This window comes from Myotis myotis, unplaced genomic scaffold, assembly GCF_014108235.1.
Source record: "Myotis myotis isolate mMyoMyo1 unplaced genomic scaffold, mMyoMyo1.p scaffold_m19_p_10, whole genome shotgun sequence".
NCBI lineage: Eukaryota > Metazoa > Chordata > Mammalia > Chiroptera > Vespertilionidae > Myotis > Myotis myotis.
The window spans coordinates 69497375-69522122 of NW_023416314.1; the positions used below are offsets into that span (position 1 = coordinate 69497375).

At 45.8% G+C, this 24748-nt stretch overlaps 1 protein-coding gene and 1 non-coding gene across 10 annotated transcripts in view; both read right to left on the reverse strand.

Annotated features, from left to right (window-relative positions):
• Positions 1-10470: 10470 nt before the first annotated feature.
• Positions 10471-24748, reverse strand: part of TTC17 (tetratricopeptide repeat domain 17) — a 96118-nt gene continuing 81840 nt past the window's right edge. For 7 of the 9 annotated variants that reach the window (XM_036326141.1, XM_036326139.1, XM_036326136.1 and 4 more), the window contains 5 exons: positions 23245-23404; positions 21814-21897; positions 15395-15514; positions 13094-13237; positions 10471-11579 (listed from right to left, as the gene is read on the reverse strand). In XM_036326141.1, the coding sequence (XP_036182034.1) occupies positions 11448-11579; positions 13094-13237; positions 15395-15514; positions 21814-21897; positions 23245-23404 (640 nt within the window). In that variant the 3' untranslated portion in view covers positions 10471-11447. Of the gene's footprint in view, positions 11580-13093; positions 13238-15394; positions 15515-18963; positions 19926-21813; positions 21898-23244; positions 23405-24748 lie in introns of those variants that run through there. The other 2 variants (XM_036326140.1, XM_036326146.1) reach the window with 2 other exon arrangements.
• On the reverse strand, positions 13330-13578 carry LOC118665600. Its single transcript, XR_004970698.1, has one exon. It is a non-coding gene; the product is annotated as a small nucleolar RNA SNORA53 (small nucleolar RNA).

A 24748-nucleotide genomic window follows, 5' to 3' on the forward strand; every position in this document is an offset into this window, starting at 1 on the left:
CAGGGCGAGGAAGAGAAAGCCTAAGCCCCAAGCTTTGCTTAACCAAGCGGAAATGGAGCACACTGAAAAAGCAGGGAGCTCAGACACCCTCTCCCGCAGGGGCCCTGCGGCTCCTGGCGGTGCCACCAGCAGGCCCCTGGAGGGTGACCCAGGAGCTCGGCAGCCCTGTCACTATGCGGAATGTCTGATGGCCCCCGCCCCCTGTACCCTCCCTCCCCACAGGATGTTGGCATGGTGACCAGTCGGCCCGTCCCCCCCTCCTCTGCACGCTGACCTGACAAAGAGGCCCTTCCAAGCAGAATGGGGCCCTGTGGGCCCCGCTGCCTCTAGAACGGTGGGGAGAGCGGGTTCAGTGACTGAGGGGGCCTGGCAGCTCAACACCCGCTGGGGAACAATGGAGCCGTTGCCCTGGCAACCAGGGGAGCCTCTCCCTGGGCCTCAAGGCTGAGTCTGGGAAGAGGTGTCCTGAGAAAGGGAGGCCGGGAAGGAAGGGGGTGGGGTGGGACCTTGTTCTCAGAGCTGTCTGCCCCCCAAGAAGGGCGGCAGGGCCCCCTTTCCAGAGCAGAGGGTCAGTCTCCGTGGACCATCCTGCAGGGCCGCCCATGCAGAGTTGCCCCCGCGCAGAGCGAGGCCCTGCGGAGCGGCTTCCGCAGGCTCTGCCAGGACCTTCTCTAAGGCACAGCCTCCCTCCGGCTCCGGCTCCGGGCCGCCTGAGGCTGGGCTGGGCAGGGGCTGCGAAACCAAACCGGGCCCTGGGGGCAAAGGGCAGCGGAGGCTCCACCTGGGCCGCCCTGCCGCCCCTGGGATGGTGCAGATGCTGGGAGTGGGGGCTGGGGTGCAGGGTGGGGCCGCATTCTCCCCTGGGGTCTTGTAACAATGTCAGCTTCTGGAGCGAGACGGTCCTGGCCTCAGGTCTGGGCCCGTCACCCTGTGGGATGACTTGGTCCCCTTGGATCAGTTTCCCCAGCATCAAAGCAGGAACGGCCGGGCCTCAGCCTGCTCGGAGTGAAGGCAGGACGGCGCTGTGAGCACCGGCCGGACAGCAGAGCTCAGTGTGGGCTGGCGGCCCTTCCCTTCCCTCCCCAGCCAGGTATTTCTCCTTCCCGCGCCTGTGGCCCGGACCTCGGGAGGCATCTCCCAAGCCTACACAAACTGCTGAGACGCCCCTGACACCAATGCACCCCATTCTCCCCAAAAGCCTCCTGGGGAGCTTAGTCTGTGAGGTGCTGGGCAGGATGGACGCCTCTGGTGGCGACCAGGGGTGTTTGAGGCGGCCTGGTTACAGGTGTCCTTTGCCTGTCTGAGTTTTCTCATGTTCCCCTTTGACCTGGGGTTGCTTTTGCCTTAAAGAAAAGGGGAATGGAGCACCTCACAAAAGGCCTGAGGGCTCAGAGGCGCTGGGAGTGGCCGGGCCAGCCGGGAGGACGATGCCCTGGGCCATTTGTCCATTGCACCCGCCTGGGTAGAAGCAGGTGGCTGCGGGAGAGCCTGTCTCGGCTGGTGGCCACTGAGCCAGGGTCCCAGAGTGGGGAGGCCTGGCCCTGCACCCCATGCTGCATCCTCACTCTGCAGTCAGCACCCAAGAGGACGGGGAGAACTGCGTGGGTGTAGGATGTAGGCGGGAGTCACGACTCCAGCCAGACGCCTTGTCCTTTCAGAACAAATGGGTCCCTCTTGTGGCCACAAGACCTCATAGCCCTTGCTTACCCGCCCCCCCCCCTCTCCACACCTCCCCTCCCCGTGCCCTGGGGGCTGCTCAGAGCACTCCTGCAGGTGTCTGAAGGGAAGGGCACCAAGGAGAGCCGAGTCCAGGACTGAGGGGATCTGGTCTGCCCGGCCCTTGTGCACCCAAAGTCAAGTCAATCCTGGCCTGCTGCCCCTCCCCCAAGTCTAATGGAAGCCACCTGGCTCTTTCCTGCTTTCTCTGCAAGAACCTTGAGGAGGTTGAAACGCAGTCATTCTGAGAACCGCAACTCAGACTGCGCTGCCCAGCTGAGGTGGGAGGGCTGCAGGCCTCCCTCCTGCAAAGGTAATCTCGGAGTGAAGACGATGGCACAAGTCCTTCACAGACTATTTTCAGAAATTCTGTTCCATCCTAGCTCCCGGCTGGACTTGTTGTGGGGTGTGAGGCAGAAACAAAGAGACCAAGAAAACCCGACTGTTGCTCTCCAGTGCCCCCAGTCTCGTTAGTGTGTTCATTCCACACAGAAGTTCTTACCTGGAGTCCTTGGATTGGTCCATGGGCCCCCTGAACTTATATGCAAATGGTGGCCTCATGAGCATTTGTTTGGACAGAGGGTCCAGAGCTTTTATCAGATTCCCAAAGGATCTGAAAGAATGACAACCACAGCCAAAATGAGTAAGCAGAACTTTCTTGCCCAAAGCTGTATGGGCCTCTTAACAGTAGTCACTTTGGGGTGGATTACCATGTTCAGATGATGCTGTCTGCTTCCATTAGGGCAGTGGTTCTCAACCTTCCTAATGCCGCGGCCCTTTAATACAGTTCCTCATGTTGTGGTGACCCCCAATTTCATGGTTACAAATTGAACATAATTAAAGCATAGTGATTAATCACAAAAACAATATATAATTATATATGTGTTTTCTGATGGTCTTAGGCAACCCCTGTGAAAGGGTCATTCGACCCCCAAAGGGGTCGCGACCCACAGGTTGAGAACCCCTGCACTAGGGACTCCTTTGGGCTGTCCCCGGGGATAACTTTAAACTATGGAATAATCTCAGGCTCATTTGTTCCTGATCACATCTCATTTTTGTCCCCAGAATGACCCAGCTTCATCACCCACTTTAGTCACCAGCTTTGAAGCCAAAGCCGTTGATGGTTAGCTGTTTCCAAAAATTCCATCCAACTTAACAAGGCAAAGATTTGTCACCCTCAGGAGTAGTCAAAGGAACAGGATGGCATCACTGTAGGGATTCCTGAAACTTCCTTCAGAATTCAGGGTGGGGAAGCAGTAGATAACGTTTTTGAGGTGACTGCTCTACAGGCTCTGATTAGTCAGTAAAAAGTCAGCCTCGTGATTTTATGATGACTTGTCAGCCTGATAGATGAAGTAACAATACCCAGATGAGATAAAGGGTCAAAGGCATGTGTGTGGGAAGTGAGAGAACAGGGAAGTGGTGGCCAGGAACATGCCTCCATCCATACAGCACCCAGGATTTTTTTTCTTCTTTTTTTTTAAAAAAATGTATTTTATTGATTTTTTACAGAGAGGAAGGGAGAGGGATAGAGAGTTAGAAACATCGATGAGAGAGAAACATTGACCAGCTGCCTCCTGCACACTCCCTACTGGGTATGTGCCCGCAACCAAGGTACATGCCCCTGACCGGAATCGAACCTGGGACCCTTGAGTCTGCAGGCCAACGCTCTATCCATTGAGCCAAACCGGTTAGGGCAGCACCCAGGATTTTGACTGATGTTCACTCTGGGCCCTAGATAAATAAGACAAGAGCTCCCAGAGTCAGGCACACAAAGAACCAGCTGTAAACCATGTGGGAAGTGGTATAATAGAGAGATAACAGGGGAAGTGACACCCCAAAAGTTCACCCAAATTGACACTAAGTTCACTCAAAAGTGACAAATCCTTCCAGAGAGAGCACAAAGCCAGTATTTTATCATTCATTGTCTTCAGGAGTGTTTCTGTCTGGCGTTCCTAGCCCTTCCTCATCCTCTTTCACACTCAGCTTCCCCCGCCCCCCATCCCCGGCTTCCCCCAATCACCACTCCTAACCTTCCTTCCCCAGGCTGGGCAGGTGTCTCTCCTCAGAGCTTCTCACACCTTCTCTTGTCCGCCACAGTGCTGCTTACCTCGCTGTCTCCTGCTTACCTTTTTATCTGCCTGTCTCAAACAAACTCATGGGTGGAACCGAGTTTGCTTTTTTAAAAATAGTTTTTAATTGATTTTTTTTTAGAGAGATAGGGAGGGATAGAGAGCTAGAAACATTGATGAGACAGAAACATTGATCAGCTGTCTCCTGCACACCCCCCTATCGGGGATTGAGCAAGTGCCCTGACTGGTTCATGACCTCTTGGTTCATGGGTCGATGCTCAACCACTGAGCCACACCAACAGGGCCTGAGTTTGCTTTTTAAAACCCCTTTTCCTCTGTGCTTATCATTGTGTCTGGCACAGGGTAGGCCCCTGGCTTGGCTTGCATACCTGTGCCATCCTACAGTAGCCCCTGGTGGCTGTTGAGCACTTGGAATCTGGCTGGTATAATCGAAGAGCAGAATTTCTAATTGTATTCCATTTTAATGAATTTAAATGTAAATACGTAGACCCTTAGAGGCTACAGGGCAGGTCTGGGGGCTCCACCCACCTCCCTTTCACCTCTCCATCCTCTGCAGCCAGCCAACCGGGGAGCTCCGAAGCTAGGAAAGCCGTAGGGTCCACCCCTTAGTTGCCCAGTTTGGTCCTTAGATGTTCAGCCTTGTGTCCAGCTGCCACCTGCAGGATTTGGAGAGCAATGGGCAGAAGTTGGCTGATTCCCTGTCCCCAGGCTCCCTGATCTTCTGGAGCCTCACCCAAGGCACCTGGCTGTAGAGACACTGGCTGGTGAGAACGACTCTGAACAGGTTCTCAAACTCTTGGCGAGGCCGCAGTGAAGAAGCCCGGGCACCTCCCTGCCATTGTTAGGAAGCCAGCACGTGGTAGGGTCTGGCTGGGCCTTACTCTTAACCAGGGTCTAGGCTTTGTTTTCTAATAGGGAATTGGAAGATAGAACAGAAGAAATCCACCAAAGTGAAAAACAGAAAGATACAAATTTCCCCAGGGATTTCTATTAAATGCTCTTATGGGCAGGCTCCTTACCTTAGGCTAGGAACCACTGTCTCAAGAGCAGTCAATCTTTTGAATCAGGGTCCAAAATGGAACAAAACTCTTAACCGAAAGGAAAAGGTAATTTATTTATTATTATTATTCTTTAATTTTTTATTGCTTTCAGAGAGGAAGGGAGAGGGAGCAAGATAAATAGAAACATCAATGATGAGAGAGAATCACTGATTGGCTGCCTCCTGCATGCCCCATACTGGGGATCAAACCCGAAACCTGAGCACGTGCCCTTGACTGGAATCGAACCTGGGACCCTTCAGTCTGCAGGCCGATGCTCTATCCACTGAGCCAAATCGGCTAGGGCAAAAGGTAATTTATTTATGGAACTAGGAGAAGATGTGTGGCAGGATTGCAGATCTCTGCTAATAAGAAGAGGTAACATTTCTTGGTTGTGTAGGGTGAGCCTGCCGCTGGTCAAAGCGCTTTAAGAGATCAGGAGGTGTGGGCGGCTCAGAGTCTGGGCTGAGGTGAGGAGAGAACAGCTTCTCCACATGTCCTCTGGAGTTTTCCCTGATTGAGTCTTCTCTCTCCCTTTCTTCCTTTCTTTCTCCCTTCCTCCCTTCCTTCCTTCCTTCCTTCCGTTATCTTTCTTTCTTTCTTTCTTTCTTTCTTTCTTTCTTTCTTTCTTTCTTTCTTTCTTTCTTTCTTTCTTCTTAAATATATTTTATTGATTTCAGAGAGGAAGGGAGAGGAAGAGAGAGATAGAAACATCATTGATGAGAGAGAAAAGTTGATTGGCTGCCTCCTGCACACCTCCTACTGGGAATCGGGCCCACACCCCAGGCATGTGCCCTTGGACGGAATCAAAGCCAGGACCCTTCAGTCCTCAGGCTGACGCTCTATCCACTGAGCCAAACCAGCTAGGGCTTCTGTCTCCCTTTCAATAGCTACGTGCTTCCAGTCTCTTCTCCCTGGTGTTGCTATTCACCATTTGTTCAATAGTTCAGTAACTATTTTTTTTATCAAGCAATTGTTTTGTTCCATACCCATATGTTGTTATAGCAGGAGATACAGACGTTAATTAGACATGGAGCTAAGCATCCGATCGGAAACAAGATATGTAGCTCATTTCCATTCAGTGTGACGAGTGTCACGAACTGGGTTAACACAGGTGCTGTAGGAGCATGGTGTCCTTTGAAACTTGGACAATCCCTCACAAAACCAGTGGAATTAAGTGAATAAAGGGGAAGAGTGGGAGGAGTTGGCGTTCAGGCAGTGGGCACAGCATGATCCCAGGCACAGAAATGGGGAATTTTGATGTGTGTGGGGAACACTAATTTGTAACTTAAAGTACAAGCTGGAGAGTGGCTCTCCATTTCCCTCAGGACAAAGCCCAAGCTTCTTAGCTCTGCTTATGATGTTGCTCATGATCTGGCCCTAGACCAGCCGTGGGCAAACTATGGCCCGTTTGAAATGAATAAAACTAAAAAAAAAAAAAAAGACCGTACCCTTTTATGTAATGATGTTTACTTTGAATTTATATTAGTTCACACAAACACTCCATCCATGCTTTTGTTCTGGCCCTCCGGTCCAGTTTAAGAACCCATTGTGGCCCTCGAGTCAAAAAGTTTGCCCACCCCTGCCCTAGACTCATCTCTCACCTCTCCCCTCTTCCCCCGCTGCCCCCCAATGTACAGATTTACCTGTAGTGGCAGCACAATGCCAGGTACAGAATAAGCATTCAATCCGTGTTTTCTTTATTATTTTATTTTGTATTGTTTTCAATTACAGTTGACATTCAATATTATATTAGTTTCAGGTGTACAGCATAGTGGTTAGACATTTGTATAACTAACTAGAGGCCCGGTGCACAAAATTCATGCACGGGGTGGGGTGTGTGTGTCCTTCAGCCCAGCCTGCACCATCTCCAATCTGGGACCCCTCGAGGGATGTCTGACTGCCCATTTAGGCCGGGATCAGGCCTAAACGGGCAGTCAGACATCCCTCTCACAATCCAGGACTGCTGGTTCCTAACCGCTCGCCTGCCTGCCTGATTGCCCCTAACCGCTTCTGCCTGCCAGCATGATCACCCCCTAACCACTCCCCTGCCAGCCTGATCAACACTTAACTGCTCCCCTGCTGGCCTGATTGCCCCTAACTGCCCTCCCCAGCCGGTCTGGTCACCCTTAACTGCCCTCCTCTGCCGGCCTGGTTGCCCCCAACTGCCCTCCCCTGCTGGTCATCTTGTGTCCACATGGGGGCAGCCATCTTGTGTGTTGGAGTGATGGTCAGTTTGCATATTACCTCTTTATTATGCAGGATGACGTGATCCCATTGATAAATCTAGTACCCACCTGACACCATATGTAGTTATTACAATATTGACTATGTTCCCTATGCTGTACTTTATATCCCTGTGATATTTTGTAACTGCCAATTTGTACTTCCTAATCTCTTCACCTTTTCTTTCTCTTTAAAAAAAATTTTTTTATATTGATTTCAGAGAGAAGGGAGAGGGAGAGCGATAGAAACATCAATGATGAGTGATGTTTCACTTTTCCACCCAGCCCCCCAACCATCAGTTGCTCTCTGAATCTATGAATCTGTATGTTTTGTTTATTCATTTATTTTTTTTAGATTCCACAAATAAGTGAAATCATATGGTATTTGTCTATTCTGTCTGAGTTATTTCACTTAGTATAGTATCCTCTGGGTCCATTCATGTTGTCCTAAATAGTAAGGTTTCATTCTTTTTTATGGCTGAGTAATATTCCATTATATAGATGTACCACATATTTATGTCCAGTCATCTATTGATGGACATTTAGGTTACTTCCATATCTTGGGTATTATAAATAGTGCTGCAGGGGTGCAAATATCTTTTCAAATTTGTGTTCTGTTCAATCTATGTTTGCTGAATGAAAAATGAGCAGCAAAAGAAAAGCATGGAAAGGCAGGCAGGGCTGAGCCATGGAGGACTCTGCTTGGAGTGTCCAAACCAAGGCGTGTGCACCTAGAAAAGTCTACACAATCCCAGGGGACTCGTATAATAGGTCCAACAGAGAACTCTGTTTCTGAGTCTTTAACATTCAGGTTTCTGCTGGAGTGGACTCTGTCCTTTAATTCTGTCTATTCTCTTCAACTAGATGTGACTCTTTGAGGGCAGAAACCATGTCTAGTGTCTCATTTACAGTGTTGGACGTCAATAGGTGCTGAATGGAATGTTTGTAGGTAGCGCTGGACTTGCCTGGTTGCATCTTCACAGAAAGGGAAAACATGGGACTAGATCTAGGGAAGGCACATCTGAGCACTAGAAGTCTGACCATTAGAATCACCACATAAAGCTGAAGTTAGAAGCCAGTCTTCTCAGCTGTTGGCTCAACCACTGGTTGGGAGACAACGGCAGGCATAGGAGTTGCTGGAGGCCCAGGAAATGGGAATTATCTGCACAAAGCTGCATCCCCCCCCCACACCTTCTCCGTAACCAGTGGTGCAGAGCCCTTGGGTAGTGAAGGATAGACTACCTGTCCTCTCTTAGCCAGATTGAGCGCAGGGAGCCTGAGGCAGGAATGTGCGTGTTTGCAAGTTCCATCCTAGAGAAGCAAGATATTTCATTTCCCTGAGATTGGGTTTCTAAAAAATTGTAAGGTGTGGGTGGAAAGCCCTCAGAACTCCAATAGCAGGAAGAAGAGGAACATATTAATTGCATTGCTTGTCAATCTTTCAGCATTTATTAAGTATTTACTATATAATATAGTGCAGTTAGTGCTAGGAGACACAGACATAGGACATACGAAACACATATGAGAGAGACAAGATCAATGCCCTGGAAAGCAAATAAGGAACATTTAAGAATGAAGTATAGTCACTAGAAAAAATTTATACAGGAAAGTATAGCAGAGCAGTGAAAGGAACTGATTTGGTGTACTAATTGAGGCAAATCTCCAGCATATACTGTGTAATTATGAACCAGTTACTTCACCTGTGAGCTTGGTCCTCTCATCTAGAAAATGGGGATTGTATTGACTACCTCATTTTGTAGTTGTGAGGATTAAGTAAGATACTGGCTGTAGAGAGCATGGTATTTGGGCATGCTGGCCCCAGAGTTAGTCTGACTCCATCACTTCTCAGCCATGGTCTTGAGCAAGTTGCATAATCTCACTCTTAGTTTCCCCATTCTTAAAACTGGAATAACAACAGCACCTATACTTTTGGGTTGATGTGAGCCTTACATGAGTTTTATCCCATGAAAACTTTTAGAGTACTCTTGGAACATAGCAGGAACTCGGTACATCGACAACAGGAAAACAAGCACTGAATTGTTTACATAAGAGAAATGAAAACCTGTAATAAATGTTGATTGCAGCTTTATTCATAATCTCCCAAAGGTGGAAACATCCCAGTGTCTTCCAACAGGTGAATAAACGATGGAACACTATTCAGCAATAAAGAGCAATGAACTGGTTCATGCAACACGGATGAATCTTAAGTGCCTCATGCTAAGTGGACGAAGTCAGACTTAAGAGGCTACATACTATATAATTCCATCCTGTGACAATATGTTAAAGGAAGAACGAGGGAGATCATATTGGCGGATGCCAAGTGTTAAGGGTGTGTTTGACTAGAAAGACTCAGCGTGAGGGAGTCTTTTAGGGGATGATGTTGTAGTGGATACGTGACTATGCATTTGTCAAAATTCACAGAACTGCACACCAAAGACTGAATTTCATTGTATGTAAATTAAACAAACAAACCCCAAACAACGGTTGAATGTTTCAGGAAGCTGAACACCAAATTGTGAATAAGTGGGGAAGCAAGGAATACACACACATTAATTTATAAATATCCTGCTAGTGATTAAAGTCTCACTTTGTTCTGCTACAAATGAGCTTATTCTCAAAATACATCTGATAAAACTGAGTGGAATTAGTTGGACTCTAGTTGCATGAAGGACAGATAGAGTTCACAGGCATGTCTGACTGCTCATCTTCTCTAGGCACTCATATGGTCTGTGCTCCAGTATCTGACATGATTGGTGTCTGAGGATGTTCTTTTTTAAAAAAATATATTTTATTGATTTTTTACAGAGAGGAAGGGAGAGGGACAGAGAGAAACATTGATGAGAGAGAAACATCGATCAGCTGCCTCCTGCACATCCTCCAATGGGGAAGTGCCCGCAACCCAGGTACATGCCCTTGACCGGAATCGAACCTGGGACCTTTCAGTCCGCAGGCCGACACTCTATCCACTGAGCCAAACCGGTTTCGGCACGAGGATGTTCTTGGAAAGTCTGCAGAAGTCCTGTCTCCTGTGCAGTCCTGGCCTAAAGGGCTGCTCAATTTCATACTGTGTAACTCTCACCAAGAGTCTCCGCGAAGCTTACTCGACGAACTTGAGGCCCAGCTCTCCCAGAGGGGACGTGACTGGCTACGTTCCTCCTCCCTTTCTGGGAAGGTCCACATACACCCAACTCTGAGCACCTGCTGACCGTACATCCTTCCTGGTCAGAGGTTCATGCTAATACGTCCATGGACCATAAGCCTAGTGAAGATGTTTCCCCCCTCCCCAGGCCGCTGTGCAAAGATAAAGGCGGCCAGGACTCCGGCTCGGATGCAGGGACAGGCGGGCTTCACAGCTGTCCCAGGTAGCCCGCTCTAAAGAAAAACCACACAACAGACCTGTTTTGATCATAGACGACTTTTATTTTTGTTCTCAGTATGTGCCCTTGAAGATTCCAAAATGTCTGGAGTTTCTGATTCCCCTGGGACCAGAGGTGACAGCATTGTAGGGAAACACTGGACCCTGGCTCATCACACCCCTGAGGACTAAGTTTGAAGGCCTCAGGGAGAGGGAGCTGCCACTCACACCTTATTCCAAGATGGGTTACAGAGAATTAGTAAAACACAGACCCAGTCTGTAGAGGGCTTCAAATATACATATTCTATATATATAGACCTGGGATATAGGATTTCAACTTATTGGTTTCCTTGTGATTTGTAATCAACTTACACATGATAAAGATGTTGTACACCACTGATTCCCCTTCTCAGCCCCCCTCCCTCCCCAACATAAATAACATACAATGGTCAGGTGATTCTAAGGGTTTTTGCTGTTGTGAATATTTTGTTTTAAAAATCATTTCCCCCGCCTCCCCTGCAGACTACCTCTGAGTTTGTCACATAGCAGCATGGAACGGAATGGGAGAAACTGGGCAGCAGGGAGATCTGGCGGAGAGCGAAGGGCGCTGCTTCTCACCCCGTGGTGCCTGGTGCCGGGTGGGCTTCTGCAGCTGAGGCTATGAGGCTAGGACAGGAAGCGGAGGGCGGGCGGTTTGGCCCCGCCCAGAGGGGGAGGCTGGCTGGACCATTGCGAAGAGCCCTGAGGGCCTCAAGGTTTTGGAGACAGAGCACAGCTCCAGAAACGCCTTGGCTCAGTATTTACACACCATCTTTCAGCTGCATTTTCCTTTCAGAAATCTGTTTCTGAGGTTGGCTGGGGGAAGAAGGAGCTTAAAAACAAAAACAAACCATTCCCACATACATAAAAGTCCTGTTATAAGTCTCAGTTATTTTCACACGTCATTTAAAGTAGATAGACAATGATTGGTTTCTTATTCTTTCTTTAGGAGCATGAGGAGAGAGAGAGAAAGGAGGGTGCCCTACGGGGAACGTCGCCCCTTCTTCAGCATTAAGTGACACTGGATGGTCTGGATTCGGTTCTTGGCTGGGACAAACTCGGGCTGCAGCTTCAGAGTTGATTCGTACCACACCAGCGCCTTTTCAAACTCTTCCTGCGAGGGGCAAAGGGACAAATGTGAGAGGTACTGCCGCCAGACTAAATATACATTGGAACCCCCTCAGAAAGCACCTCTGTGCTAGTGAGAATCTGCGCATTTTCTCAATGTATCCAAAGTGCTGAGAAAAGCCAGGTCTGAGAGGAAACAACTGCCTCCACCCCCAACTGCAACATCACAAAGTGAGAGTCAGGAAGCAGAGGGAAGGGGGCCACTTTACACAGGTCTGCCAACGGCGGGAGTAACTGGGGTGGTAAGAGTAAGAGCTAACGTCAGGAGTACCTGTGTGTGCCAGGCACTGTGCTAGGTGCTTTATCAAGTTCCTCCATTCAATCCCCACAGAAACCTCTAGAAACATGCCCGACAAATGCTCATTACACATCTGCCTGGATATTCTACTGTAGCGGGAGAGATGGAAGTCAAGTCAGATACATATCTCAATTAGACTTTGAAACAGTTTTTATCCTCCCTAACATCTAAAAACATGGGCATGACTTGGAAATGACCACTGCCATGGAAGGCGTTTATCTTTTACCTAGACTAATCCTCTCAAAAAACCAGCCCACACCAGCTGGTTAAATGACTCCTTCTAGGCAGATACGAGAAAGAATTCCTCTTCAGGGTAGAAATTGTCACATTTGCTGGGGATGAAAACAGATTCTTCAGTTTCAAGCAGCAGAGGGCAATCGCACATTGACCAACACCTACCTGGCCAAACTCCACTTCCTGCTCTGGAAGTCGAGGATGATCCCTGAAGCAGCCTGCAGCTGCTCATTCTGTGACCCTTTCCTGGGCACACCCTGGGAACAGCCCCATGTTGGGACACCGGGTTTTAGATGGAAGTGGAGGCATGAGTCTCATGTTAAATTCAGCTCTGGAGCTTCTGGGGGACCACCAGAATTTAAGTTCTCAAATCAGTCCTTGTTTCTGACCAGAATGACGTTCTGGATGGTGGGTGTGCTGTTTTCTCTGTCAGTGGTGTCCCATGAAACTAGGGGCATTTCATCATCTACTGAACATTTGGTGAGCACCTACTGTGCGCCAGACACTGTTAAGTGCTGGGAACAGGGAGATGAAGAGCAGCGTTTTTCCTAAGGAGCTCCTAGTCTGGGGGAGACAAATACTTAAGCAAAAATTCTAAAGCACAGTGAAAATACAGCAAGAGAAATATGCACAGGTCACCATGAGTGCAGTGGTAAGTATGTGGCCCAACAACCATGTGGAGTGTGAGTGAGGTTTTCAAGAATAGGTGGTGTCTCCAAAAACTGTAGGTGAATCTGACTCTGCTGTCAGTGTTACTTGAGACTATTTAGATGACTTCCATTTACTATTTTTAAAAACTCACAAACTCCTTATCTATAAAATATACCTTTGCTGTAGCTACCGATTTTGGACACAAAACTTACAGGAAACTGGAGGACACTGACATAGTCAAATACGATCTGAAAGCACAGCTGAGCCACTGAGAGACCGTGGCAGAGTAGGTGCGCCTGCCCACATGCCAGCCTCACCATCGCCACGTAGACGTTGCCCAGGGTGAAGTGGTTCACAGCAAAGTGTGGCGCAATCTCTACCGCCATGGTAGCCACTATGACGGCGTCGTTCCAGAGCTTGGCATTGTGCAAGATGTTGGCCAGGCTAATCAGAGGTACATCCTGGGAGAGAAGGAGAATGGTGAGAAGGGAAGAATATTGAGCTTTCGTTCTTGTTGTTTTTTTTTATCCCCCCCCCCTTTCTTTTTTTCAGAAGTGTCCGCACACCAGTCAAGTCCTGATAGTACAAAAATGGCAGCACAATGGCATGCCATTTGTATCAGAACCTAAGACTAACATGCAGGTATTATTTATCTCACATGCCAATGACTCAAGCACCTTTGACTGTACAACCAAAAAGTTGCTGGATGTGTCTTGACTGGAACTACAAGAAACAGTAAAGTTTACAAGCAGAACTCAGTTCAAGATTGGCATCCACAAAGGTGGATCTAAGGAAGCATGTTGGTTTTTGTGATCATAAATAATGCAGTCGGCTTTCCTGGTAACTCGATGAGTTAGTCTGCTGTTGGCTACTGGTCTGTGACAGGTAAGGAGCTAGCACCAGAATATAAACCAATGTATTACTTCTCTTTCTGAGAAAGTCTTGCTTCAAAAAACAAACAAAACAGCCCTGACTGAGTAGCTCAGTTGGTTAGAGCCTTGTCCGGATACACCAAGGTTGCAGGTTCGATCCCCGGTTATGGCACATACAAGAAGCAACCAATGAATGCACGAATGGGTAGAACAACAAATTGATGTTTCTCTCTCTCTCTCCCTTCCCCTCTCTCTAAAATCAATAACACACACACACACACACACACACACACACACACACACACACGCATGCAAAACAAAAATGTTAGCTGAGGAAACACCCCGCTGAGTGGAGCTGTTGGTTTACATTCTAGTGCAAACTCCTCACCTCACTTCAAACCAGTAATAAATAGTTAATGGGCTGACACCTGTCACAGGCCACACTTGAGTCATGCTGTCATGGAGCAAAAGTATTTCCTGCAAAGACCACACCGCACCATCTGAAGCAGGGGCTAGCAGACTTTGGCCCACGGGCCATATCCAGCTGGCTGCAGCTTTAGTGCGTTTTATTGGAACACAAACATCCCATCCCTTTTCTTACTTCTGTGGCTGTTTTATGTTACCGTGACAGAACCAAGCGGTTGCAGCAGAGGCTGTGTCTGCCTGCCACACTAACATTTCTTACTCTCTGCCCTTTGCAGTAAAAGTTCTCTGACCCCCGATCTAGAGTCTTGGCCCTTCCCTACTGCCTGGCAGTTAAGAGCAAAGAGTGATGGGTTGAACAATGGCAACATTATTGTCACCACAAATATTTATTCCCTTTAAATGTGTTTCCTGAGCAACTATCTATAACACATTGTACTGGGTTCTATAGGAGATTCAGAAGAAACGGGGTGTGGGGGTGGGGGAAGGAGCCATTTTAGACCTAACTGGACACCCATGAGAGTGTGTAACAATATACGAGGTCACAGAGGTTTAATAACGTGCCTAGATCACAAAGCTGGTAAGAGGCAGCGCTGCATTTAGAACTCAGCAATGCCTAGGGGGTGAGCCTGGGACCCTCCCCTTCCCCTGTGCTGCCCAGTAAACAAAGACATCAGGGTGTCTTTAGGGAGAATGAGATCTGGAGGTTAATGCAGACCTCAGCACATGTGGGTACAATGTGCTGTTAAAAAACCGTACATTCTCAGTCATCATAACAGTAATGGGCTTTTTGAAAAGACTGAGGTTATAGGGGGTTAGCTGGTGTGTGTGTGTGTGTGTGTGTGTGTAAGAGGTGAAGTTGAACAAAGAACAGGAACTGGCTGATGTGTATGAAGAAATGGAAATTTTCTTGTTTCGGTGTCTGGAAGCAAGCTTACTTCAGGAGTGTAAGCAAAACAAGTACAGCAGACCTCCAGGCCCAGGGGTTAGCTAATTCCAGGACGACCTCTAAGGTGGTGGCCTGCCCAGGCCAGTGGCCCTGCCGTATGCTGGGTGGCTCTGATACGGTGGAAGGATATCAATGAGGTAATCTCTGACAGTGATCTTGAAGCGCTTCCCCCAGGCCCCAACTTACTGAGGTAGGGAAGGCATGAGGATGGGCATTACTCACAGGCCTGCGGCAGGGCATGAGGGCGGTCACAGGCTCTTCTGCCCTATCCCAGCCTTTTGCCATCTTACTGGCTGAGCCAGCTGAAACCTAAGGACACACCACTGGGCAATGGGAAGGACCCAGGGACAGTCAGACCTGGGGGGCCCACGCACCTTCATCTGGTGTGGAGCGTAGTGGAGGGCCTGGCGCAGGCAGTCGATCGCCTTCTTCCCTTGGCCTTTGACTCTCCAGTAGAGGGCCGCCATGCTGGAAAGGACCCAGGAAGTCTGGTTCTACGAAGGAATGGACAATAGAGCTGATGTCTCTTAAGTAACATATTCATTTACCACCAAGATTACGAACAGTAACACGAGTTAATAACCACTTAACTGAGTATTTACTAGGTGCGGGCACCCTGTTACGCACCTTACCTCCACCCTCTCATGAATCCTAGGAACAATCTTATGAGCTTGATTCTACTATTTCAGCCTTTTCATAGATGAGAAACTATGACTTAGAGAGGTCGAGTGTCTTTTCCAAATCTACTCAACTACTAAATAGCAGAGCTGTATTTCAGGTCCATGTGCTTCATTTACAATGACTTGACTTTTGGAACAGGTAATTCATTCACATGTTTCAAAAGCTGGAAATTGTACAAAGCTATATACAGTCAAAAGCCTTCCTCCCATCCTTGTCTCTACAGTATATCAGTAAACACTACTCTTAGTTACTTATGTAACCTTCTAGAATTTTCTGCATTATACCTGCAGCTATGAATGCAGGCTTATCCCCCACGCTTTTTTTTATATAACTTATTCCTTATATACCTGCACTTAGCTTTTTTCACTAACAATACAACTTGGAGATCTTTTTCCATCAGAGTACAGAAAGCCTCCTCCTTCTTTTGTTTTCAACTGCATAGTATTTCATTATATGGATGCACCATTATTTATTAAACTAGATCCTTATTAGTGAATATTCCTCTCTCCCCCAGTTTTTACTGTTACAAATAATGCTGCACAGATAACCTGTCTAGGTGTAATTCTGCATTTGTGCAGGTGCACTTGTAGAAATCGTTTTCAGGTGTGGCATGCTTTGTCAAGGGGACACACACTTGTCATTTTGATAGAAATCATTACAGTGTCCTCCATCGGATCGTAGAAATTAGTCTCCCACCAGAAATATGTGGGTATCCTGCTTCCTGATAGCCTCTCTGCCGAGTGTGTTATTAAACTCTTGTACCTTTGATGGGTGAAAAAATGTGGTTTAAATCTGTATTCCTTATGAGTGGAGCTGATCATTTCATGTTTGACATTCTTTTGTATCTTTCTGTTTCTATTCTTATATTTTGTTAACTTTTCTGTGAGGTTTTCATCTTATCTATTTGAAAAAGCTCTTCATATATTTGGAAGATTAGTCCATTGCTGGTGACACGAATTACAGATGCACTCGCTCAGTTTTCGAAGCCCACCTGAACTTATGGTGCTTATGTGACATCGGTTTTCATTTCTACACAGTTCAGTGTATTTATTTCTGATGACATCTGGATTTTCAGAGGCAGTTAGGAAGGTCTTGCTTATTTCAAGGTTATCAATACGTTTTACAGAACTTTGTTTTATTTTTCATAAAATTTTGATCCATTTGAAATTTAACTTGGCTTAAATAATATGGCTCCAGTTTATTTTTTCCAGATGGCTACTCAGTTGTCCTAATAATATTTCATGGGTAATTCATCTCTCCCCACACTAAGATTCTGCCTTTACCAAAGACAAAATTCTAGTGCTTAATTTAGGTCCAATTTTAGATTTTCCTATCTATTTCATTTGCCCATTTTGATGGATGGTCTCTAACTCCCAGCAATTACAGATGACGCAATCAGAAAGCTGACCATGCTTCCTAGCTTATTTTGTTCTCCCAGTCTAATTTTTTGGTAATTTTATCATTCTTCATTGTCAAGGCATATAACATTTCTATTTTGTCCTGTCACCCTATTGCCTACCTTTGTTTCTGTATTGGTTCCGCAATTAAATATATTAATTGATCACTGACATAAACTTTCGTGTGGTTTCCCCAATCATCTCTGGTTGGCTGAAGTTCATCTTTTAGTAGTTTCCTCCAGAAGAATGCACAGGAACAACAGTCTCTTGAGATTGTTATGGACTGACATCTGTTTCTCCAAAATTCATATTTGAGGTCTCAACCTCTAGTGCTAGTACCTCAGAATGCAACTTGTATTTGGAGATAAGAGCTTTAAAGATGTGATTACGGTCAAAGAGGCCCTTTGTATGGGGCCCTCCTCCAGTCTGACTGGATCTGTATGAAGGAGTTACAGAAGAGGAAGAGACATCCCAGGGTCAGTGTGAAAAGGCATGAGCATGTGAACAGGCAGCAAGAGGACTGCCATTTGCAAGCCAAGGAGAGAGGACTCAGAGGGAACCAACCCTCCTGGCACCTGGATCTTGGTCTTGTAGCCTCCAGAACTGTGAGACAATAAATTGTTGTTTAAGCCACCCAGTCAGTGGTATTTTATTATGGCAGCCCTAGAACACTAACACAATCGTATATGTTCAAAACTTTCTGTCTGCAGCCTTCAAACTTGAGGGCCAGCTGGCTGGATATAAAGTCGTGGCTCATTCTTTCTTTCCTTGAATATTGTGTTGGCATTGCTCCATTGCCTCTTGGCATGGATGGCTGCTGCAGAGAAATCTGAAGCCAGCCTAATTTATTCCTCCTTCTTAGTGACTTCATACCTTGACTGGTTTCCCTAAAGGATTCCTTTTTAAAGAAATACAATTAGCTCGGCAGGCATGGCTCAGTGGCTGAGCATTGACCTGTGAACCAGGGCACATGTTCAGGTTGCAGGCTCAATCCCCTGTGAGGGGCGTGCAAGAGTCAGTCAATCAATGATTCTCTCTCATCACTGATGTTTCTATTTCTCTCTCCCTCTCCGTTTCTCTCTGAAATCAATAAAAATATATTTTAAAAATATATATTAAATAATACAATTATCTTTCTTCAATGCTAATACTTGACACATTTATATAATTATATATAATAGATATGTAATTGTATAAAATATACACTTATGCTGTAAAGCACAAAATAATGAATATCCCAGAAACTGTCACCCTATCAAAGAATAAACTTGCGTCTACCAACGTGTTCTTACACTATTCCGGACTCTAGCCTCTTCTCCAGAGGCACACACTATCCTAAATGTTGCTCTGTATCAAGCATGTCAAACTCAAAGGCTAACACGGGCCAAATAAACAAGGTTTAAGTTTATGTGGGCCACAAAAAAACAAAAGCTTCAATTTTCATAGAAACGTAGGTTTATTTCAATAGACATGCTGAATACAAAGGGCTTAAATAAATGAGTAATTGTTAACATAAAATAGAACATTTTAATAAAAATTAATATTTTTTTCTTGAACATTTACTTACCAGACACTGAATAATTACACAGATTAATAAGCATAACGCAAATAAACCTATTTTTCTTGTTCTCCGAAAGTGAAATATTTCCTGTTGCGCACACCGAACAAGTCAGTACAAGACTAATGACGTGGCAATAGGCTGCTAAAATATTCGCTGCTAATATTAGTGGAGAGAAATGGTATGCCTGTGTGTAAAGCGCGTAAGGGAAATGAATGCAACACGATTATAGTATCAGTCATTAGTTGTAGTTCGTTATTAATAATTATGTATAACAGGACATTGCAAAAATTAAGTTATGAAATTTTTATTAAAACGTTTCTTACATACTGTTGTATTGGCTGGGCCGCAAAACTATTCGTTGTGGGCTGCATGTGGCCCACAGGCCACGAGTTTGCCATGCTTGCTCTATATCATCACTAACATTTCCATTATCACTTTTATTATAGCCCTCCAATTGTAGTCATGCTTCTTGCTTCAAGGTTTATCTTTTTCTAACAAGAGTGTACCTATACCAGCTTTCTTTTTTTATTGTTTGCACAGTATATTATTTTCCATCTTTGTACTTTCAACGCTCTGTACCCTAGCATTTAAAGTGTTTCTCTTATAAGCATATAGTTAGATTTTTTTTTTTTAAAAAGTCTATTCCATACTAAATGCTTAAATTATATAATCTTTTTGTATTTAACTACCGGTATTTGTGTTCTATTTTCAAGCCTTTCTTTGGATTGTTTTACATTATTCCATTATCCTTCAATTACATTACATTTTAAAACCATTTTTAGTAGTTAGACTGCAGCTTGAAACATGCATTCTTACTTATTATAGTCCAATACAAATGATTACTTTTACTACTTGGCTGATACTAATTAAACCTTAGGACTTTAAACTCCATTCACTTCCCTCCCATCATGTTACTGTTACCATGAATTTCAGTATATATAAAACTGAAGCTCCTCAGGGTACTACAGGCCTTATTTTGTATAGTTATGTCATTTACATTTTCCTTTCCAGTGCTCTTTATTCCCCCTTGCATGTTCCAAGAACTCCCTTTAATTCTTATTTCAGTGCAGGCCTACTGGTGTTGAAGTCTCTGAATTCCTATTTGTTTGAACACATCTTTATTGCACCTTCATACTCGGAGGATATTTGTGCTGGTATAGAATTCTAGGCTTGTTTTCTTTTCCCACCTTTAGAGATGTCAACTGGCTTCGGGATTCCATCACTTCTGGTGCGAAGCTGTCAGCCTCATGGCTCCTTCGAGGGAAACTGTGGTGGAGTAGAGGTGGGCCACACATGCTCTGTCACTACGCACAGGCGGAGGACATTCCCCCTGCCTTGGATTGGAGAGGCCCTGGCACTTGCTTGGACAGAGTGGTGCTGCTCCAGGGCCCTGCACAGGCTAGGAGGCTGATGCTCCCGCCTTTGCCCTCGTAGAGCCCGGAGGCCCCGTGTAAACAGGTGCAGCCAGGGTGCTGGAGAGACTACGTGGAGGGAGAACATGCCCAGTGGTGGCCCGGCTATTCCAGACATGTGGGTAAAGCCTGCTTTGGTGGCAGCCCCATAGGAGGCTCCATGTCTGCAGTTGCATGAATGATGCCAAGTGAGTCCAGAAGAAATGCCCAGCTGAGCTCAACTCAGACTGCAGAATGTTGAGCAAATAAGAGTTTTGTTTTAAGCCAGTAAATTTTGGGCGGTTTTTTAGGCGGAAGCAGCTGAGATAGTATTTGGGATCAAGAATGGAGTGTGGCCATGACAAAGTTAAAATGCGTGGCATCAGTCTGGGGAATGGTTGTAGACATCTGTTGAAGGAGCAGCCGTGAGACTCGTACAGGAGCTGGACGAGCACCGGAACTGGCTGCTGGAGGCTGGAAGGAGGCACTGCTGTCTATTGGCAAAACACAGCGAGGCTGCATCTCTCAGTACAGAAAAAGTACCTAACGCAGTTGTGGGCCTGGCGGGGAGGACTTGCAGGGAGAGTGCTGAAGGTGACAAACGGTTTTTTAAAAACCACGTGTAATGTGGTAGTAACGGAGAGCAGAGCTGAGCGAGGAACTGTGTAGTTTTCAAGCAGAATTTTGAGAAAATGCTTTCAAGCTGGGACTTGCAGAGTTAGAAAATGAAACTTTATCAACTGCCAGAAACAGTCCCTACTCTGAAAGTAGGGGAAATGGTGACATATGTCCAGAAGGATTTCAGAATGACACGGAACAGTGACTGCTACATGCTTTCAGCTTCCTCTCCTTTAAAATGGTGTGATTATACTATTCCTATTGTACCGCCAAGTCAGGCTGGAAGTTGATCCTCTTAATCACGGTATTCTTCAATATACATTGTAATAAAGGAGAGAGATATGGAACTATAAAGTAATTAATTTTAATGTAGAAAACTGTGCTCTCCACATCAGCGATTTTCAACCCCTTTCATCTCATAGCACACACTAATTACTAAAATTCTGCAGCATACCAAAAATATATTTTTTGCTGATCTGACCAAAAATAGGTATACTTTTGATTCATTTACACCAGATGGCTATTGTTGTGTTGGCTGTTGTCTTTTTCTTTTTTTTTACAATCTAAGGGAAAAGTGGTTAGTGCCCCTGACTAAATAGTCAGATGTTGCATGTTTCATAAATTCTAGCAGCACAGCAGTTGGCAATCACTGCTCTACGTGAATCTCACACAGAGGCAGCAGAGGAGCAGTCTGGGAGACTCTCATTCTATTTTCTGTAGGCTGTATGAAAATGCAGTTTTCCAAATATTTTATTTCAATTTCAAGAGTAATAGGTATTTAAAGGTGTGTTTCCCATCCACAATCTGAAATACCTAATATTCTTCAACACTGGAACACCTGGCTTGTTTCACGCCGAGATTGCGTGGTTCCCAGGACCACCACCTCTCCACCCCCATGCTGGAGAAAACCAATGAGGTAGTTTTCATCACAGAAGGTAAGTAAAGCAGCAGAAAAATGCTAACCAAGTGATGAGAAAAGTAATGGAAAAATGATTGAAACATTCTGTGTGGGGCTATTTCATGTCGTCCCTTTAGTTACCAAGTGCCAAGTAACTAACAGAAGAGGTTACCAGCACTGAGTGACAAATAATCTGGAAAGGTTAGAGGGTGGCAATAGTTCCCAGCTTCTCTACAGGGTGACTTACCTTTTCCAAAACTTTGGCAATTCGGGTGCCAATTTGCTCAAGGGACTGCTGTGGATACTGGTCTTTGCCGAGATTTTGTAATACCTGCCACAGGAAGGAAGACGGTAGATTAGGAGTGAAAGCGAGGCAGGGTCTAGACCGGGGGTGGGCAAACTTTTTGACTCGAGGGCCACAATGGGTTCTTAAACTGGACCGGAGGGCCAGAACAAAAGCATGGATGGAGTGTTTGTGTGAACTAATATAAATTCAAAGTAAACATCATTACATAAAAGGGTATGGTCTTTTTTTTTTTTAGTTTTATTCATTTCAAACGGGCCGGATCCGGCCCGTGGGCCGTAGTTTGCCCACGGCTGGTCTAGACAACACTGCTGCTGCTGAGTTGGGCACTAACCCACAAACGCAAGCTCTTTCCCTAGGGCACAATCTGTGGTCCTGTTGGTAAGGCATTTTATGGAAGATGCGTTTAAGGCCATTATATCATCCCTTCAGGCCTCTCCGAGTTAACAAAAATTATAGACACGTAAAACACATTCATTCTAGCAACGTTAGAAAACAGAATAAAGAAAATAGAAACTGTTTATAATCCTGTCACCCAAACATAACCACTGTTAATATCTTTACATATATCTTTCCAATTTTTCTGTGTATACACATATTTCTCTTACAGAATATGGGATCACACTGCATACTGTCACCATTTTCACATAATAAATTTCTTCATGTGACTAAATGTATTTCTATACATCTTTCTTAATGATTCCACTTTTTACTATCACACATCTATACCAACATTTATGTAACAAATCCTCTATTGTTGGACATTTGTGGCACATTTTCCCAATTCTTTTTGGTATATTCTGGGTCTGCCCTCCTTTCTTTCCTTTTTCAGAATGCCAACAGGAGAATGAACTGCCCCAATATTTCTTGGGGAGCCTCTATCTGACAGCAAGCAGAATGCTACCTACCCCAAGCAGTGAATTAGAATTAAAACTGCCTGGTCATAGAGAGAAAGCATAAGCTCAGTCCTGGGCCTGAAAGAATCAGGCTTAGCCTAAAGCCACTGAAATGACAGCCAAGGAAAAAAGGCAAAAAAACATGGCCTGCCCTAGCTGGTTTGGCTCGGTGGACAGAGCGCCGGCCTGTGGACTTAAGGGTCCTGGGTTCGATTCCAGTCAAGGGCACATGCCCAGGTTACAGCTCAATTCCCAGTGGGGGCGTGTGCAGGAGATAGCCCATCAATGATTCTCATCACTGATGTTTCTCTCTCTCTCTCTCCTTCTCTCTTCCTCTCTGAAATCAATAAAAATTATTTAAAAAGAACAAAAAAACAAAACAATAAAAACATCGCCTGGTCATAATGCTTTCTGCTCTCAGCTGCGCCCAGACTGAGGGCTAAAAACTACAGACAAGCTGAGTGAAACGAGCACTCACCTCTGTGAGCTGGCTCTCGCCGGTGTAGTGCAGGCTGGCTCGGTTGGAAACCCCGTGCAAGTGGTCCAGGGTGTGCATGCTGGTGGGGAGATTGCCATTGCAAAGCGGCTCCATCGCTGGCTGCTGGATTGGAGTGGCAAAATCTATGTGTTCTGTGATGCTGGAAATGGAAATGACTACATTAGCCATGAAACATTTGACTGGGCGGGAGAAAGAGTGTTAATAATCAGCTGATCATGACTTCAATATGTTATCAGGATTGCCTGGAACCACAGACTCTCAGACTGGAAGAGACCTCTCATGACACCAGGGTGAGGACTCCAGTGCCTGGCAATAACTGCCTGTTGAATGTATGACTCAGGATCCATCCCCGATCAGAGGAGCAGTGCTGGGATCTGAGTCCTGTGCTCAGGGAGTTCCCGGCCCCTCAGCAGCTCCTTCCTGTGCTCCCTGGAGCCGGATTTGCTCACTCCTGCTGGCCACTTTCTCTCACTGGGAGGGTTTTAAGCTAGGTGGGTTTTCTTCTAGGATTTCTTTTCCCAGGGTATAGAAAATGGTAAATAGCCACAAGTGGTTCCTTTTATTTTCCCTTTATGACAGAAACATACTTGTCCTCACAGAAGTTCAGATAGTAAATTTTATAGAAAAACAGCTGTCCTCTATATCTACATTTAAATATAAGTATTTCCCTTCATGGTCCCCAAGTGGTCATTTTCCTGCTATATCCAGGCTAAATGTCATGCACGGTCATATATACTGATACGGCAAACTGGCATTGCCAAACTTTATTTCTAGCTATTTAATGCCAGGGCTATCATAATTAACAAAACATACCCAGTCCCCGATTGTGGTGCTCATAGTCTTGTGAGTGACTTAACTGTTGCAGATGTGATAAGTTATAAAAGATTAAAAACATGGTACAATGTCAGTGCCACACTATAGGAGGGTATCTATTTCCTCTATGTGATGGAGGAGGGAGATAGTGTGAAGAGTTAATTCCCCGAGGAAGTAAGATTTAAGCGAGACCAGAAGGATGAGTATGCATTAACCAGGCAGGGAGAAGGTGGTGAGGACACAGCAAAGGAGACACCCCGTACGAGGGCCCTGATGGGAGAGAGGACAGAGTTGGAGACGGAGGCACAGGAGCAGATGTACAGTGCGGACCAGTATAAAGAGCAGTGAGAAGTAGAGCGTTTGAAGAACTGACTTATAACTGAGGAAGAATTCTGAGCACTGTGGGGAGAGCGGATTGAATAGAGCCAAGAGGAAATAAAGCAAGAGGACCAGCAGCAGACCACCACACGAATGAAAGGGGAGATGATGGTGATCTGATTTAAGGAGGCAGCAAGGGAGCTGCAGAAAAGAGATGGTTTGGCAAAAAACTCATTGGGTAGAAATGATAAGTGGTAACTGACTGGATTCGAGGGGTAAGGTGGAGGATTGTTAAGGATGACTCCCAAATTTCTGGCCTAAGCACTGCTGGAGGCACTTAGTAGGAATAAAA